The sequence below is a fragment of the Drosophila subpulchrella genome, chromosome X (assembly GCF_014743375.2).
Source record: "Drosophila subpulchrella strain 33 F10 #4 breed RU33 chromosome X, RU_Dsub_v1.1 Primary Assembly, whole genome shotgun sequence".
NCBI classification, from domain to species: Eukaryota; Metazoa; Arthropoda; class Insecta; order Diptera; family Drosophilidae; genus Drosophila; species Drosophila subpulchrella.
In genome coordinates this window covers 23,030,038-23,044,872 of record NC_050613.1, presented here as the reverse complement: position 1 = coordinate 23,044,872, position 14,835 = coordinate 23,030,038, and the positions used below count along the sequence as shown (strand labels likewise).

Genomic DNA, 14,835 nt, shown 5'->3' with positions numbered 1-14,835 from the left:
AAATTACAGTAGGTAACAATTCTTACGTTAAAACAAGTTGTAAGTTTAATTGAGAGTAATTTAAACGCGCTTTTTTGACTCCAAAAATGATTTTGCGACTTTTATTTTTATCTTTATCTTTTTATTTTCGTACTAAAATCTTTGTTAGTTTTATGTATTTCTTTCCTTATTGCTAACTTAAATATGTTTTAAATTATTATATTTGAGCAGACACTTGATAGCCAATAGCTTTAAGGGAATCCCTTAAACTTGGTTGATATTCTCTTGAGCGGACAACTCTTTAAACGGACAATTAAAATGGGAAAATCTAGATGAGTCCTAGAGGACAGACTTGGGTTGGTCATGGATCTACTTGATATTCTCTTGAGCGGACAACTATTTATACGGACAATTGAAATAAGCAAATCTAGATGAGTCCTAGAGGACAGACTTGGGTTGGTCATGGATCTACTTGATATTCTCTTGAGCGGACAACTCTTTATACGGACAATTGAAATGGGAAAATCTAGATGAGTCCCAGAGGCCAGACTTGGTATGTTCATGGCCCTACTTGTAGACTGTTTGGAGGAGGGGTCGCCTTCGCTGGTCGATCGGCTTGTAGGCGTGCTGGTAGACACTGGCCAGTCGCCAGTGCTCCGGATAGCCGCCCTGTCCGGCTCCGCCAGCCTGGCTCTGGAAGGGCGGCACCAGGGTCTCGATGTCGTAGTTCTTTTTCGAGTAGGGCTGCCGGGGGCGTGGCACGACCAGGACCCTTCCACCGCCGCCTCCTCCACAGCCGGGCTCTATGCCCACAAAATCCCCGGAAGCATTGTGCTTGGGGAGTCCGGCTCGAAAGGCCGTCTTGCTGGTCAGGCAATGACCGTGTCCATGGCCACCGAACGCAGGTGGACAGCAGCGCGGAGCTGGGGCCACCTTGTGGCAAAGACGGCGGGCAGGTCGCCGGAGCAGGACATCCCGTTTGCAAGGTGGCTCTGCCGTTGGCCTGCAGTTCATCGGCTGGCATTCCTGTGCAGAAACCGGACCCAAGTACTTCTCCCTCAGAGCCTGATAATCCTTATCGCCCAGCAGGGGCGACGATTGATACTGCTTGGCCAGTCGATCGGGCATTCCACGACCGGGTAACTCCGCCAGGTTGCCAAAGCTCACACCGCCATTTGGTCCCCCGATGCCCGATCCTCGCCTGCAATGCGAGGCACTGGAGTCCCGGGAGACACTGCGTGCTCTTTGCCTTGCCGGCGGCGAGTAATCGCAGGCACACGGACCCTCGCGATCCAAGCGGGCTCCGCCGAAATCCGTCCTCTTCCGCAGGATGTCCTTGTCAAAGAAATCCGCTTCACCCAGGGTGCTGGTGAAGACGCCGGCGGATCTGCCCAGTTCCGAGGATTGCTCCTCGCGTGGCGTTTTCACGCAGGTGAAGACCGCCGGTCCAGCCGAGTCATTGGAGCCATCTATGTGCCTGGCCAGACGTGGCTCATCCGCAGGATTGGCCGGCTTGAAGTCCCAGCAAATGGCCAGATCCATGGGACCCATTTTTTTGGCCGGTGCCGAGCCAACTCCCCGGAAGGGATCCCCCATGCCCAAGGCTCGGGGCACAATGCCGCCGCCGGTCTTCGGGCGGAACACCTTCATCTTGGTGCAGTGCGTGGGTCCCGCATTGTGGGTCTTCACACCCACGCCCGTGGCAATGGGATCGATGTCCAGGGCGAGACCGGCATGTCCGCCGGAGATCTGTGCCCGCCGGAAGGCCAAGTCGGCCACACAATCGGGCAGCGGCTGGTGATCCAGGTTGTCCTGGTGCATCCGCTTGGCCAGCTCGAAGTTGGCATAGGCCGGAACCACCGGCGATGGACACCGCTCGTTCGGCTTCTCCGTGATCGAGTGCAGCGGCATTTTCTTGATCAAATCCGGATCGGTGTCAAAGTTTCGCACACCCACCGTTGGCAGTGAGATGAGATCCTTGCCCGGCTCCAAAACGGCAAAGCTGAGCTCACTTCCGCGCTCCAAGTGATCCGAGTAGCGATTCTGGGCCGCTGCCAAGGCGGGAAACTGACGACCCGCCGCCGAACCCAGTTGCTCCCGATACTTGATGGGCTGCGTATCCCTCGTGTCCAAGTTGAGGCGACTCAGGGGCAGATTATCGAAGTTATCCCGCTTCTGGTCGAGCAGCTGCTGGTGCGAGGGTAACCGGAACTGCGGCTCCGTCAAATCCCCAGGCGTGTAGCTCAGTTCCGGGAGGGCTGTTTGCGACATGGTTGGATTTTGGATGGAGTGGTTGGCTTTCAGGTTCACTTGTTACATTAGTGGAACGAACGGAGATGGTAATGCAGGTGGGATGAGATGAAGATGAGAATGATGGTATGAGTTGTGTATAGTACAAATGAGTTAACCCGGGGTTAGTGAGTATTGTAAAATATTTAATGATATTTATATGATGAAGAAAATGTGGTAGATATGCTATATATAAGTTACCTACTAGTGGGCAAATTTTATATCAGCAATGTATCATACAAATGAGCTAACCTGAGGTTAGTGAAATTGGTATTCAATAATGACGAAAATGTGATCGAAATATATTTTATATATAGTACCTACTAGTGCTTAAATTAGGATTATACAAACTAGTTAACCTATGGTTAGTGAATTCGGTTATTTAAATGATGAAGAAAAAACTGTTTAAATATTTATATTTGTGTTTCACTTTAAAATATTGCTGTAACCTCCGGTTAATCTTAAAATAATGGAGCAACTTATATAAAGTTATGTATGAAATAAAAGTATTAACCTGAGATTATATTAAGTAAATAAAATTATATAATTTTAATTGATTTCAGTTCTCCAAAGTGGTACTAATGGCCCTTCGATCCCTTGCGCTCCTTCTCTTTCTCCTTGCCCTTATCCTTGGCCTTGTCTTTTTCCTTTCCCTTGACCTTATCCTTTGGCTTATCCTTCGGTTTGGCCGGAGCAGTGGTTGAAGCCGTTTTATCCGGAACTGGAGCAGGCTTGTGGCGTAACTCATAGGAAGCCATGGATTCATTGGCATGCATTGCAGGTCGACCCTTGGCAAAGGCGGTAATTGTGCGTTTTCGACGCCTCTTTTCGATGGCCACACAGGCCACCTTGGACACCTTCGGCGGTATCTTCACGGTCTTTTCGGTCTATGAATGGGTGCAGGTGCATAATAAAGTGAAAGTGATGATGAAATACTCAGATAATGAAGAAAATGTGTGTGAAGTATTTATATTTGTTCTTGTTTTTCAAAATACTTTTGTAACCTACGGTTAGTGCCAAGACATAAATAAAATAATGAAGGTTCACCTAAGGCTACTACATTTAGTTAGATATAGTGATGATGAAATAACAATTCAGATAATGAAGAAAATGTGTGTTATATATTTATATTTGTGCTACTTTTTCAAAATACTTTTTTAACCTCCGGTTAACGCTTAACAGTGTTTTATGCGTTGTTTTAAGTAATGAAGGTTAACCTGAGGTTACTATATTTAGTTAGATATTTATGAGTTTTTAAGGTGTTATTGTGAACGTGACTTGGAAAATTTGGTCTACCTACAAACAAGTTAGTCTACTCCAATTTAAAATAAGCTAAGTGATACAAAAATATTGATCCATGATTCGTACAGTCTTAAGAGGGTACTTTTCCTGGGTGTACTTAGTGAATTTATATATAAGCTTTATGGGTTACATGGTGACCCCGATTCCGATTCCGATTCCGATCCCTATCCCGATCCCCACTCACCACCACTTGGCACTTGGCGCGCTTACAGCGCTGGCTCCGCTCGTGCAGATCCTTGATCTGCTGGAGGCCCTCGCACTTGGTCTGGCACCTCTGGCGCATCCAGTGGGGATCGCCCTCCTGGCCCAAGGTCGTCCGCTTGTCACAGGCCAGTGCCCTTCGGTTTTCCCGCTGGCAACTGCAAAGGTCGCGCGGAAATCCAATGAACTTGTAACGCCCACTCAAACAGGCATCGTAGTGGGCACAAAAGCTACGCGATATCCGACGGGGCAGTTCGTAGGTCCCACGATATTGGCCAAAGGAGTTGCCCTCCCTGGGGATTGTTTTTGGGAATTATTAAAGATAAAGTACCAAGTACTGAATTGGTTAAGCTTTCGAAACCTTTAAACAATTGACCACAAATTATTAAGTATGGTCAAAAATAAAAAATCACTAGGGCTCTAATAAAATAAATAAATAATAAAGGAAAAAAAAATAAATAAATAAATAAACTTGGGAAAGCTTCATATTATATATATATATTCAAATTATACATCCTATTTTTATAGTTTTTGTTTAACTACACATTGGGAAATTGGCCAAAACTTAACTTTAACTTTTGAAAGATTGAAAAAATCTCCTTAAAACTGAGATTCCACAGCTTTACTTTATAAATAAATAGGATTTTATATCCTTAGATATCTCTTTTTTGGGTTCACTTACTTTTTCACTCCTGGCAGCAGGTGTCCGTTCTTGGCGGCCACGACCTTGGCGTTTTTCTTGAGTCCTCGTGGGCGGGGTGGTGAGAATCGCGGGTACTCCCAGTTGTTGAGCCGCTTCGACTCAAATCGGCCCTCAAACTGCAATAAACAGAGGTCGATACAAGAGTATAGAAGGGTTATGGATGAAGGGGAGCCTGGGTTAAGGGGGATTAGCCAGGAGTCGATAGACACCTGTTAGGAAAACGTACGCCTCTCTCCATTCCCCTCAAGTAATTCCCTTATTTATGGTCCCCGGGCAAACAAACCAATTGATAAAAAAAGCCCACCCCGAGGCGAAAACCGGAACCAACCCCGGAACAAAAAAAGGAGGCGGGAGGTGGGGCCAATTACACGGCGTAATCTCTATGCCGGAACATGTGTAGAAAGGCATTCGTCTAATGCCACTTAATGCCTTGTTTGTGTTTGCCTTTCGAAAGTTAGGGCCAGGCGCGTTAAAAAACGAGACTCTGATCTTTAAGTCCGGGTCATTTATCAGGGGGATTACCTAATAGCAGGTATAGGAATACGAGAAATATGGAACGTTATATGGCAATATGTCTGCAATTCATGAAAATTATTTATCATCATTAAAATAAAATTACAAAATTGTAACATATTTAAAAAAAAGGTTTATCAAAAAAGTACTTCAATTTGGTTATGATTGTTTATTCACATACATAGATATAGTTTTGTTAGTTTAAAAATCATACCATCGAAATAATAATATTAAGGTAAGAACTTTTAATTTTAATACATTTAAAAATGCGCAATGATTTTATAAAAAAAAGTAAATACCCTTAGGATCTGGATAGTTAGGATTACTTTTTAGTATGGTCCATGTATTTATGATCTCTCTCATATATTTCAAAATTAAACTCACTAACATTTTTTATATAAAGGAAACTTTTTTTTTATTTAGAAAAAACTGTCTAGCCAGAGTTTAAACCCCTTTTAAACCAGAAGGGAATCGAATTTAGTGATAAAGTAAAGTTGAACTAAAGTACCTCTAAAACTTTTTATATAAAGCGAACTATATTTATCTTTTAGAAAACGATGCTGCCAAGCCAGAGTTTGAAACCTTTTTTTAACCAAGAGTTTACCGAATTGAGTGGTAAATAAAGTTTATATGTTATATAGAACTATGGGAGAGCAACTTCAAGGACCTTTGAAGCTGAGTGGAGATGTCTTCCCACGCGGACGGATTTCAATTAAGGAATGCAAATGGGCAACCGCTGGTTGTTGGTAACTCGATACCGGGAAGCTGGGTTGTCAGCACTTGATTGAGGCCTTGATCGATGGGTGGTGTGGGTGGTGCAGTGGGTGTTCCGATGGGTGCCACAATGGGTGATTTGGGGGAGTGACAACGGAGGCACACGTTCGCAGCGCGTGCCTGCTGGTCACCCACATTCTCCACAAACGAGATGTTGCCACTGTAATTAAATTTGCACGGCAATTACACAATACTTCCGTTTCCACTTCCACATCCACTTCCTCTCGAGCGCTCGAACAAATTCCAGCGTGAAAAATACAAATTGATTTTAAACTCAATTAGCAACAAAAGAGCTGGCGTTTAACGGACAACCGATTGCAACACTTGGCCCAGATGGATGGGATTGTGATTAAGATTGCTATAGGATGGCATAGAATAGATAGGATAGTTCGCACCCCTTGTGTGCAGAGGTCACCCCTCTCAGGCGAAGCGATGATTTTTATGGCAACCCTCTGGGGTGCAATTTATCACATGGTGTCCTTGCACTCGCATCCGCAGGATTAGACAGTCAAAAAGCTAGTTGGAAAACACGTGCAAGGCTTGGATATGGATGGGATGGTATGGTATGGTATGGTATGGTATCGTATGGGTTAGCCAGTTCTATAAGTTACTTTTGTATCGTATCTCCTGCTGCACTTGTAGCCAAGGACTTACGGGTGGTAAAAGTCCTTCTGCTCCTTCTCCTCTTTTTTTTCCCTTTTATCCTGGTCGCGGCGACAAACACTTAAGCTAATTTCACGCTCTGCCGCCGAATGTCCTTTGGTCCAATCCTTCGTATCCTGTGGTTCAAAAAAAACTCCTGCGCCTCCTTCTACGCCGCCAATCAATTTCCCAAACAGCTGTCGTCTTGGCCAATTGGAAAACCATTAAATTAAGCCATCCAAAGTATCCAAAGTATTTCAATTCCAATTTCGTATGGCAAATCGTATATTATTTTGGTTTTCGAAATTCCTTCACCTCTTCAGTTAACCGATTCCGTTGCGATTGTGTGTGTATATGGGAAATAACTCGGGACTCCGAAATCGAGTTGCGTGGCAATCGAAATCGAAGGGGGCCAAAAAGGCAAAAGGCCTGGTCCAAAGTTACCGTTACCAAGTAAATAAACTTTAACTGTCGCTATTTGCAAATGTGCAAAAGGGGGGCGAAAAAAACAAAAGCGGAGCGGGCTGAAACGGGAACGGTAGCGGTAACGGTAACGGTTACGGGATGCGTACGTCACTCAAAAACAAAAGTCCCAACACAGGCGACATGTTTTTAAAAATATCCTAAGCAAACAAAATTCCTCGTTCTTACTAGAAAAAACATTTCAAACATTTATATATTTCTTTCTTATCTTTTATTAACAAGAACATTAGGTACGACTAATTAGGTACAATTTGTGGCTAATCAAAAAAAAAGAATTAACCTTTTAGTATAAAAAAAAGAAAATCAAAAACGAGTTCAGATAGAAATAAAAACAAAAAACCAAATTTAGAAATAATTGAAATATATTATTTTTTGAAAAAAATTACTAACGAAAAGAATGTTTTTAAAAAATATCCTTTACAAAGAAATTACTAGGTTTTACTAGCAAAAACGCCTTTTTCAAACACTTTTTAATAATAACGCATAATTATTCAAACTTATATCTTTCTTTCTTATCTTTTATTAACAAGAACATGGGGTACTACTCCTTTTTTTTTTCTTTTTAAAAATTCTGAAAAAAAGTAAAAAGAAAACTCAAAAAAATAAGGTACAATTTGGGGCTAATAAAAAAAAGGACAAGCCTTAACCATAAGAAAAAACGAAATTCGGAAGTAATGGGAAAATATTATTTTTAGAATAAAAAAAAGGACAAGCCTTAACCATAAGAAAAAAACGAATCTCTGAAGTAATAGGAAAATAATATTTTTCGAAAATAAATTACTAATAAAAAAGAAAAAATATTTATAATGCAAATTTTAAACACTAAAACTTAAAAAAAACGTATAAAAATGACTTGCTTACACAATATATGTACATAAGTACTGTTTAATTTAAAACAGCACTTTTGTCGCCTGTGCGTTGTTTTTGTTTATAGACGTCTGTACACCCACACCCATGAGAATAGCACCCATACAGGGACAAACTGCAGACTGTCGGAATGCAAGCCTCTTTTTATGGGGATAGAAAGGGATGGCAAGGAATCAAATTGGTTGCCATTGCCACGTTGTTGTTGTTATTGTTATTATCGTTGCGAAAATGAATACATCCATGGACTTATATATATATGCAGATAGGTACATATGTAAACCGTAACCCATACCAACCAAATTAGGACGTTATTTATAGGTATAGAATACAGCCTCCCAATAAGCAAAAATACAGGGTGTTTTGATTTTTAGCTCACCTGCTGGGCGCTAAAATGAAGGGCCATTTTAGAATTTGTATTTCCTTTTTTTTGAATTTCGAAATAAAAGTATAAATTTTTGTATTTAAATACAGATTGAGTCTGAAAACTGAGGCGGAGGCCACTCTGTTTTTCCAGGAGGGGCGGTGCTTTTCACGAAGGACACGCCCGTTTTTGTGGGGATACGCAGGTTGTGGGGCAGGGGGAGTCGGTTAGCATCTGGGTTTTCCAAGCAAAACGTCCAAACAAATGGAAAACCCAGCCCCAGCAGCTGAGGTCCAAAAGTCAGGGGGAGTTTTGAGTCGAGAGGTTGAGCAGAAGCAAGAAAATTCATCAAATAACCCATGAAAATGTTTTTTATTCCGTTTACTCTGCCATATGTATATTTATTGTTTGACTGGCTAACACACACAGTTTAGTTAGTTTATAAACAAATATCACGTCTTAAAGCTAGACAAAAAAAAGGGTATTGATTAGTCCTAAATGTTAGTAAATCTCTGGTTTTAGGTTATTTGGTTAATGTATTATGTATCATATATTTTTATATAAGCATATATATTACAATAAATGGTTTTGGTTAATTTTTCTTATATCCCAAACTATATTAACATTGGAAAATGTAAGTTTACATCTTAACTTAATTTAATCGGGTTTCAAAAATAAAGAGCTAAACAAATGTACAGAATTATCTTATGATAGTTTATATTACCATGTTCCTTATTTTCCTAACAGGAAAATTATGAAACTTTATTGAATAGTCTAATACTGATGTGGACATTTTAAAGTGTTATAAGAATAAGCATTTTAACCTTTGGTTAAATGTTGTTATCATAAGCTAGCATGACATGGGGACTTGAATTTCTATACAAAAAATGTACATACAAAACAAAAGGTTTTATTGGACATTCCAGTGTCCAGTTTCTTTTTCAACAGGGACTTTGACTAGTCATTTTACCATCCAGTGGTTAAATATTATAAGTGTAGGTTAGCTGGTCAGCATGCAGTTTCGTTTAACTAGTTTTAGGATAAAGTATAGGCCAACCTTTTAATCAGCAGAGCGATTGATAATGCGTCGGTTGATTAAGGCAGACCACAGACTCCTTTCCTGACATTAATTTTACTAACCTCTGGTTAAAACAATTTATGTAACCATTGCTTAGCAAAGCCTTGAAACTTGATGTTCATAGTAAATAATATAAAACTCTGATTAGTGGGCGTAAGGTGTGGGGTTTCCAAGTTATGCGCTCATCTGATATAGGACATTCAGTTTACTAACCTCTGGTTAAAAAAAATGTATGTAACCATGGCTTAGCAAAGCCTTGAATCTTGATGTTCATAGTAAATAATATTACACTCTGATTAGTGGGCGTAAGGTGTGGGGTTCCAAGTTATTCGTTCATCTGATATAGGATACCCGTAGCCTTTTCTGCTGACCTTGCCGGCCACGCCCCCTAAACCCGAGTGCACCGCCCCCCCACCTCCTACGGGGGGGCGAAAAAGTTGGCCTCGTTGAAGAGGCAGCTGGTGGCGAAGCTGGAGGCGCCGGCGCTGTCTCAGGGGGTCTCCAGCACGTGATTCAGATAGGCAATGTAGCAGATGGCCAGCTTAAGGATCTCGATCTTGGAGAGCTTCTTGTCCGGCGGCAAGGTGGGCAGCAGCTTGCGCAGCTCGGCGAATGAGACGTTGAAGGCCTCCACGCGGATCCTCTCCCTCGTAGCATGGGCCGTTCTATACTTCAGGGTGGCCCTACGCCTGCGACGTCGCTCCTCCCGGGACAGACCCACCAGTTCCGAGGGATCCAGGTGGGCAATGGGCGTGGTCCGGCGACGTGGTGCCGGCGTGGGCGGCGGTGGCGGTGCCGGTTGGGCTGCCGTTTCGCAGGCCATTCGCGCCTGGAAACGCTTGTCGATATCCAAGGTCGTACTGGCCGCATAGTCCTCGTTGACCAGATGCGGATTATTCGGCCCCACCATCTCATCCTCATCGGGCAGGTAGTAGCGACTCAGCGAAATGCTCTGCGGCGGACCCGCCGCCATGTGGGTCATATCATAGACCATCTTTGGGCTTTTGTTTTTGATCTCCTACTTGGGAATTGCGTTTGTTTTGGTACTGGGTCTGCTCTGCCTGCTCCTAAAAGCTGAAAAATAAATAAAAACCAAGGGTTAGATTTACAGTATTAATTTAATTGAAAATCGAAGTATTCCCGGATTTGCTAAATGGTGACCCAAAACTACAAAATCCAAAGGCCATAACTTGATTAAAGGAATTTTGATTTTAGGGCGGCTTGCCTCTAAGAGCTTGTGGTTCCAATCTCTAATCACCCTCTTTAACATTTTTATTTTTATGCTAGGTTTTTTAAAAAGGTGACCCCGATTTGTCCATGACATGACCAATATTATAGTGCCATGTCTCTAAAAATTGGTGTCTTAACTTTCTGAAAATCTAGTTTACACCTATCTTTAAGCAGTTGTTGCTCACAAAGCTCTAAGAAATAAAATCGAATTAATTGGAAGTATTGTGCGAAGATAGATGGTGCACAAATCGTAACCCTTAAAGCTGCAAGCCCTCAAATCAAATAGTTCGCCACTTGCATTATTTATGGTTCATTTGTGGACATTTGTGATGAAGGGTGTGCGAGTGCGTCGTCCTCCTCGAAGGACACACCCCTTTCGCCAGATTCTGTTTGCGTTTGCTATTATTTCCATTTATTTTTATTGTACTTATTGTGTTTATTGTTTATTCGCAGCATATTTTCACACCTACACAAATAGCTGAACAATCGGCACGTTTATTTGCCCGCGGGAGTTGGCAAACCTCAAGATTCGTAGCCCCTTCACTTGGGAACCCTTTTGTATTATTGCGGTTTACGTATGATTCTATATCTGTAAGTGTATGGATTTAATGGGTTTTACTGAAAAGTCGCACAAATTGCATCAAGTCAAAGACGTGACCATTGCTCTCTTGGGTTTTGTTTTCGGAAAAAGGGAGCAGTTGGTGTCCCCGAATCGATGGATATCAGATCCAGTTTGAAAAACTTGCAAGGGTGTCACTAAAGTCCCCAGAGGTTGTAAAACTATAGAACTTATCTCAAAAGGAGCACAAATAAAATATAGGTTCTCTTGTTATGCGCCATTTTTCTACTTTCTGTATGCAATATCTGTATATAATATTTATTTAATATTTGAAATTAAAAGTTAAATTAAATACAATTTATACTTTTTGATTTTAAATGCAATCTTTTAATAAAGAAAAAAATGTGTATTTCATTTCTTAACATAAAAATCTGTTCTATAAAATCACATAAAAAACTTATCGCCTGTTTTTGCTGCACCAAGCTAAAAATTTAAAATTTGATTTGCGAACGATATTGTATTTCTTTGACGTAGGTTTTTCATAAAAGCTTTACAAATTTATCACATTTTTTGTATGCCAGAAAAAAAGTGAAAAGTAGATTTTAAATAAAAAATAAATTTAAAAATTTGGTTTTTAAACGCTTATTAAACTTCTTTAAGCTTTTTGGTTAACCAAAAAAATTAAATTGCAATCGTTATTCCTTAATTGTTTAGTAGTTTCTGGAAGATTTTCTCTTGCCCAATTTTGGTTCACCAAAGAAAAAGTAGCATTTCAATTGCAACCTTTGAGTTTCTAAATAATTTGTATATGAATTTTTTAGCCGCTTGGAGTTTTTGTGGTCATTAAAGGTACTTTAAAAAAGTGGATCATAATGACTTAGAAGAGCACTTTAAAACTTGAACTTACAGCAGTCACAGGTGCAGAGGATTCCTAGATCCTGGCGTTAACTTGAAGATATCCGTGTTTTTCACTACGTTTGGCTGTTCGCCCGAAGGATTCGCGTATCGAACTGACTTCCGGTCAGGAAGCTGCAGCTTCCTTTATAGCAAAAATCCAAACAACCCTATTTTGTGGAAAATCCACCAATGCCAAATAATCCACCCCCGCTGAGAATCGCCAATCGTAGTTGACAAAATGGCGTTCATTTCTCTAAGAGACCGCCTCTTTTTTCACCAAAAGAAATCATCCCCTGGATGCTGCTTGCTCTAATTAATTCTAAAATCGTACTTCATTAATAAAACCATAAATAGAGATAGTTAAAAATCGAAAAAATAATATATGATAATTATATAACCTTGAAATTAAATCTTTTACTTTAACTATTCGCATTTACTTTTCCCGCCCTTGAATTTAAACAGCAATCGGTTACGTTTCTTGCGGTTAACAGTAAACGGTTAGCATTTACATGCTGTAAAATACGATAGATGCGCTTAACAGCACAGTCCAGGGCTGCCAATCGATAGGCATTGTATTTCATAACAGCAGCGAGGCTGTTTTCCTTTTGCATTTTTCCGGTAAATAACTAAAATATTCAATTAAGATGAACCTGGGTAGGCTGCTAACCCCACTGAGGAGCAGCACATGGTCGGTGCGCAGCTATGGGAAGCACAACAAGAAGTTCCTCTACAAAGATGGCCAGAAATTCGAAGGAATCACCTACTATCCCAGGTGAGTGTCTGCTGCCAAAATCAACACATATATGTGGAGTTCTTTAATGGATTATCCATATCTTGACCTATTTCAGGACTCCAGATCACCAGGATCCCCCCGTGGAGCCGGCAAAACTTTTCCGGGTGCAGCGCATCAAGCCGGTGAAGGGCAATCCCTATTGGGAGAAGAGAATTCTCAAAGATCTGGGGCTCGATGGCAAGCAGAGCGACTTCACGGTGGTCAAGAACATCCCCGAGAACAACGCCCGCCTGTGGAAGATCAAGCACCTGGTCAAGGTCACCCCGGTGACATTTCCCTATGGCGAACCCACTGCCCAGGATGTCCGGCACACGATACTCAAGGAGAATGGCGAGTGTCTGGTCACCAAGGATCTGGGACCCATCGAAAGCCGCCTGGAAGCTCGACAGGATTACGATGAGCAGCCCAAGCGACTTGATACCGATCTGCTGCGCAAAGATGCCCGCCTCAAGTGGCTGAATCCCTGGTAGTTAAATGACCTGTTCACTTTATTCCTTAAAATATTTTCAAAAAATACAAAACCATCATATGTGTAAAAGACATCACAGTGTCGGACTGTTCGGACTGGTGCCCTAGTTAATGGCCATGGCCACCTTCTTCTCCAGCGTCTTGCAGCCCGAAATGGCGAACAGGCCGTGCGTGCGATCGTAGCTGATGGAGGAGGCCATGATTTCATCGATGATCTTGCGATTGGGATCTTTGCCCCACCTACCAAACTCCACCTCCAGGCAATTAACCACATGCGCCTTCTCCATGGGCAAAAATGGAATGTAATGATCGATGACATGGGCCTCGATCATGGTGGTCTTCTTCAGCCCGCCATCCAGGTTGTAGGCGGCCTTCCTCAGCAGCGGTTCGAAGTCACTTAGGCGCGTATCCTCGCGCAGTTTTCCACCCTTCATCAGATTACCGAGATGATCGGCTATATGACTGCCCGCCGTATTCGAGAGGAAGATAAAGATGGACTTCGTATTATCCGTGCCATCGGCAAAGGCATTGTAGTCCACCAGCGAGGCGAGTGTATCGAAGACACCGGGTGGCATCTTGTCCACCTCGTCGAATATGAACAAGGATCGCGGGCAGTTGCGCAAATGATCTCGCACCTCTCGATTAATACGCATCTTGTACTGGCCGACGTGTTCCGCTTGAGGGAAATCCGCCTGTCCCAGATACTTGGCCACATAGCTCGACTTGGAGCCCTCCAAATACAAGGCGTCGGCAATCAGATCGGCCACAAAGTTCTTGCCTGTTCCGGGCTGCCCGTGGAAGCTCATGACCAGCGGTTTCCGGGAGTTGCTACGCTTTCCAACGTGAGCCATGATGGCTGGCAGAATATGTTGGGTCGCGATGTGCTGGCCAATAAGCTTTCCATGCAACTGCACGGCCAATGCTTTCGGGGAATACACAAAATATGGAAATGCACACATAGATTTGTAACAAGTACTTACAACCTGTATCTGCCGGAATGCTACGGTCATCGCAGCACTCGGTAAACCGGCAATAGGTGTGCTCCTTGAAATAGGTACCCAATCCCAGGGCCCCAAAACCGATGGCGCCCATTGTCAGGGGCTCCAGGGACTCGAGGGGTCGGGGCAGGATCGCCAGGAGGCCAAGGCACAGTGGCAATAAAGATAAAAAGCCCATCTTTGTCTAGATGCACTGCGATAACTTTGATTTGTGCCAGAGTAGACCTATCGATATACGTGTGCAACACAGAGCTCTCCTCGTGACACGTTCGTTCGCGCTACACTTACTATCGATAGTGTTGTCAGTGACGGCGCCGCAAAGGGGTTTCAGATTTAAGGGATATTTTGTTAGCCAGAAAATTCCCTTAAATCGTTGAATTTCGGTTATCCAGTTCAGCAATTCAACAACTGTTCGGCTATTGCTAATATGTTCCGTTTCACTTTGAACGATTTGGCAATTCAACAGTTTAGGTTATACCCAAAATGAAGAATAGTTTCGAATTAGAAACCCCATCCCTATGGGAGATATAGCCAAATACAAGAAATGTTTATAACTAGTATATAGTACCTGGTCTATGCGGCAGTGTTGTAGCGACCAACAGCCCTATCATCAATGAGATGATTTAAAACCAAGATAAAATAACTAGATTATAGGAAGGTTATAAAAGTCCCTAAATTTTTTCCATGATATATTTTAG

At 42.4% G+C, this 14,835-nt stretch overlaps 5 protein-coding genes across 5 annotated transcripts; 1 reads left to right on the top strand and 4 right to left on the bottom strand.

Annotated features, from left to right (window-relative positions):
* Positions 1-546: 546 nt before the first annotated feature.
* On the bottom strand, positions 547-2,250 carry LOC119557121. Its single transcript, XM_037869704.1, has one exon. It carries the CDS (start codon positions 2,248-2,250, stop codon positions 547-549), a length of 1,704 nt encoding a protein of 567 aa, XP_037725632.1.
* Positions 2,251-2,797: 547 nt separating this feature from the next.
* LOC119557122 (protein Flattop homolog) lies at positions 2,798-8,250 on the bottom strand. The gene is made up of 4 exons (XM_037869705.1): positions 8,130-8,250; positions 4,454-4,590; positions 3,755-4,064; positions 2,798-3,155 (listed from the first exon to the last, which is right to left on the bottom strand). Exons 1-4 carry the CDS (start codon positions 8,154-8,156, stop codon positions 2,847-2,849), a joined length of 783 nt encoding a protein of 260 aa, XP_037725633.1. The 5' UTR covers positions 8,157-8,250; the 3' UTR covers positions 2,798-2,846.
* A 255-nt stretch (positions 8,251-8,505) lies between these two features.
* On the bottom strand, positions 8,506-11,985 carry LOC119557064 (helix-loop-helix protein 1). Its single transcript, XM_037869618.1, has 2 exons — positions 11,889-11,985; positions 8,506-10,266 (listed from the first exon to the last, which is right to left on the bottom strand). The coding sequence occupies exon 2, from the start codon at positions 10,184-10,186 to the stop codon at positions 9,683-9,685; it is 504 nt and encodes a 167-aa protein (XP_037725546.1). The 5' UTR covers positions 10,187-10,266; positions 11,889-11,985; the 3' UTR covers positions 8,506-9,682.
* Positions 11,986-12,446: 461 nt separating this feature from the next.
* LOC119557761 (39S ribosomal protein L30, mitochondrial) lies at positions 12,447-13,213 on the top strand. Its single transcript, XM_037870656.1, has 2 exons — positions 12,447-12,650; positions 12,727-13,213. The coding sequence occupies exons 1-2, from the start codon at positions 12,523-12,525 to the stop codon at positions 13,139-13,141; spliced, it is 543 nt and encodes a 180-aa protein (XP_037726584.1). The 5' UTR covers positions 12,447-12,522; the 3' UTR covers positions 13,142-13,213.
* LOC119557760 (torsin-like protein) lies at positions 13,142-14,351 on the bottom strand. The gene is made up of 2 exons (XM_037870655.1): positions 14,120-14,351; positions 13,142-14,061 (listed from the first exon to the last, which is right to left on the bottom strand). Exons 1-2 carry the CDS (start codon positions 14,313-14,315, stop codon positions 13,244-13,246), a joined length of 1,014 nt encoding a protein of 337 aa, XP_037726583.1. The 5' UTR covers positions 14,316-14,351; the 3' UTR covers positions 13,142-13,243.
* Positions 14,352-14,835: the final 484 nt, after the last annotated feature.

Bases quoted from the DNA above. Each gene is read 5' to 3' on its own strand.
- LOC119557121 (XM_037869704.1), bottom strand. From the start codon at position 2,250: ATGTCGCAAACAGCCCTCCCGGAACTGAGCTACACGCCTGGGGATTTG.
- LOC119557122 (XM_037869705.1), bottom strand. From the start codon at position 8,156: ATGGCCCTTCATTTTAGCGCCCAGCAG. The intron at 4,065-4,453 runs GTAAGTGAACCC...AACAATCCCCAG, and splicing joins CTGCTGCCAGGAGTGAAAAA to GGAGGGCAACTCCTTTGGCC. The intron at 3,156-3,754 runs GTGAGTGGGGAT...ACCCATTCATAG, and splicing joins GCGCCAAGTGCCAAGTGGTG to ACCGAAAAGACCGTGAAGAT.
- LOC119557064 (XM_037869618.1), bottom strand. From the start codon at position 10,186: ATGGTCTATGATATGACCCACATGGCGGCGGGTCCGCCGCAGAGCATT.
- LOC119557761 (XM_037870656.1), top strand. From the start codon at position 12,523: ATGAACCTGGGTAGGCTGCTAACCCCACTGAGGAGCAGCACATGGTCG. The intron at 12,651-12,726 runs GTGAGTGTCTGC...GACCTATTTCAG, and splicing joins GGAATCACCTACTATCCCAG to GACTCCAGATCACCAGGATC.
- LOC119557760 (XM_037870655.1), bottom strand. From the start codon at position 14,315: ATGGGCTTTTTATCTTTATTGCCACTGTGCCTTGGCCTCCTGGCGATC. The intron at 14,062-14,119 runs GTAAGTACTTGT...ATTCCCCGAAAG, and splicing joins CATTCCGGCAGATACAGGTT to CATTGGCCGTGCAGTTGCAT.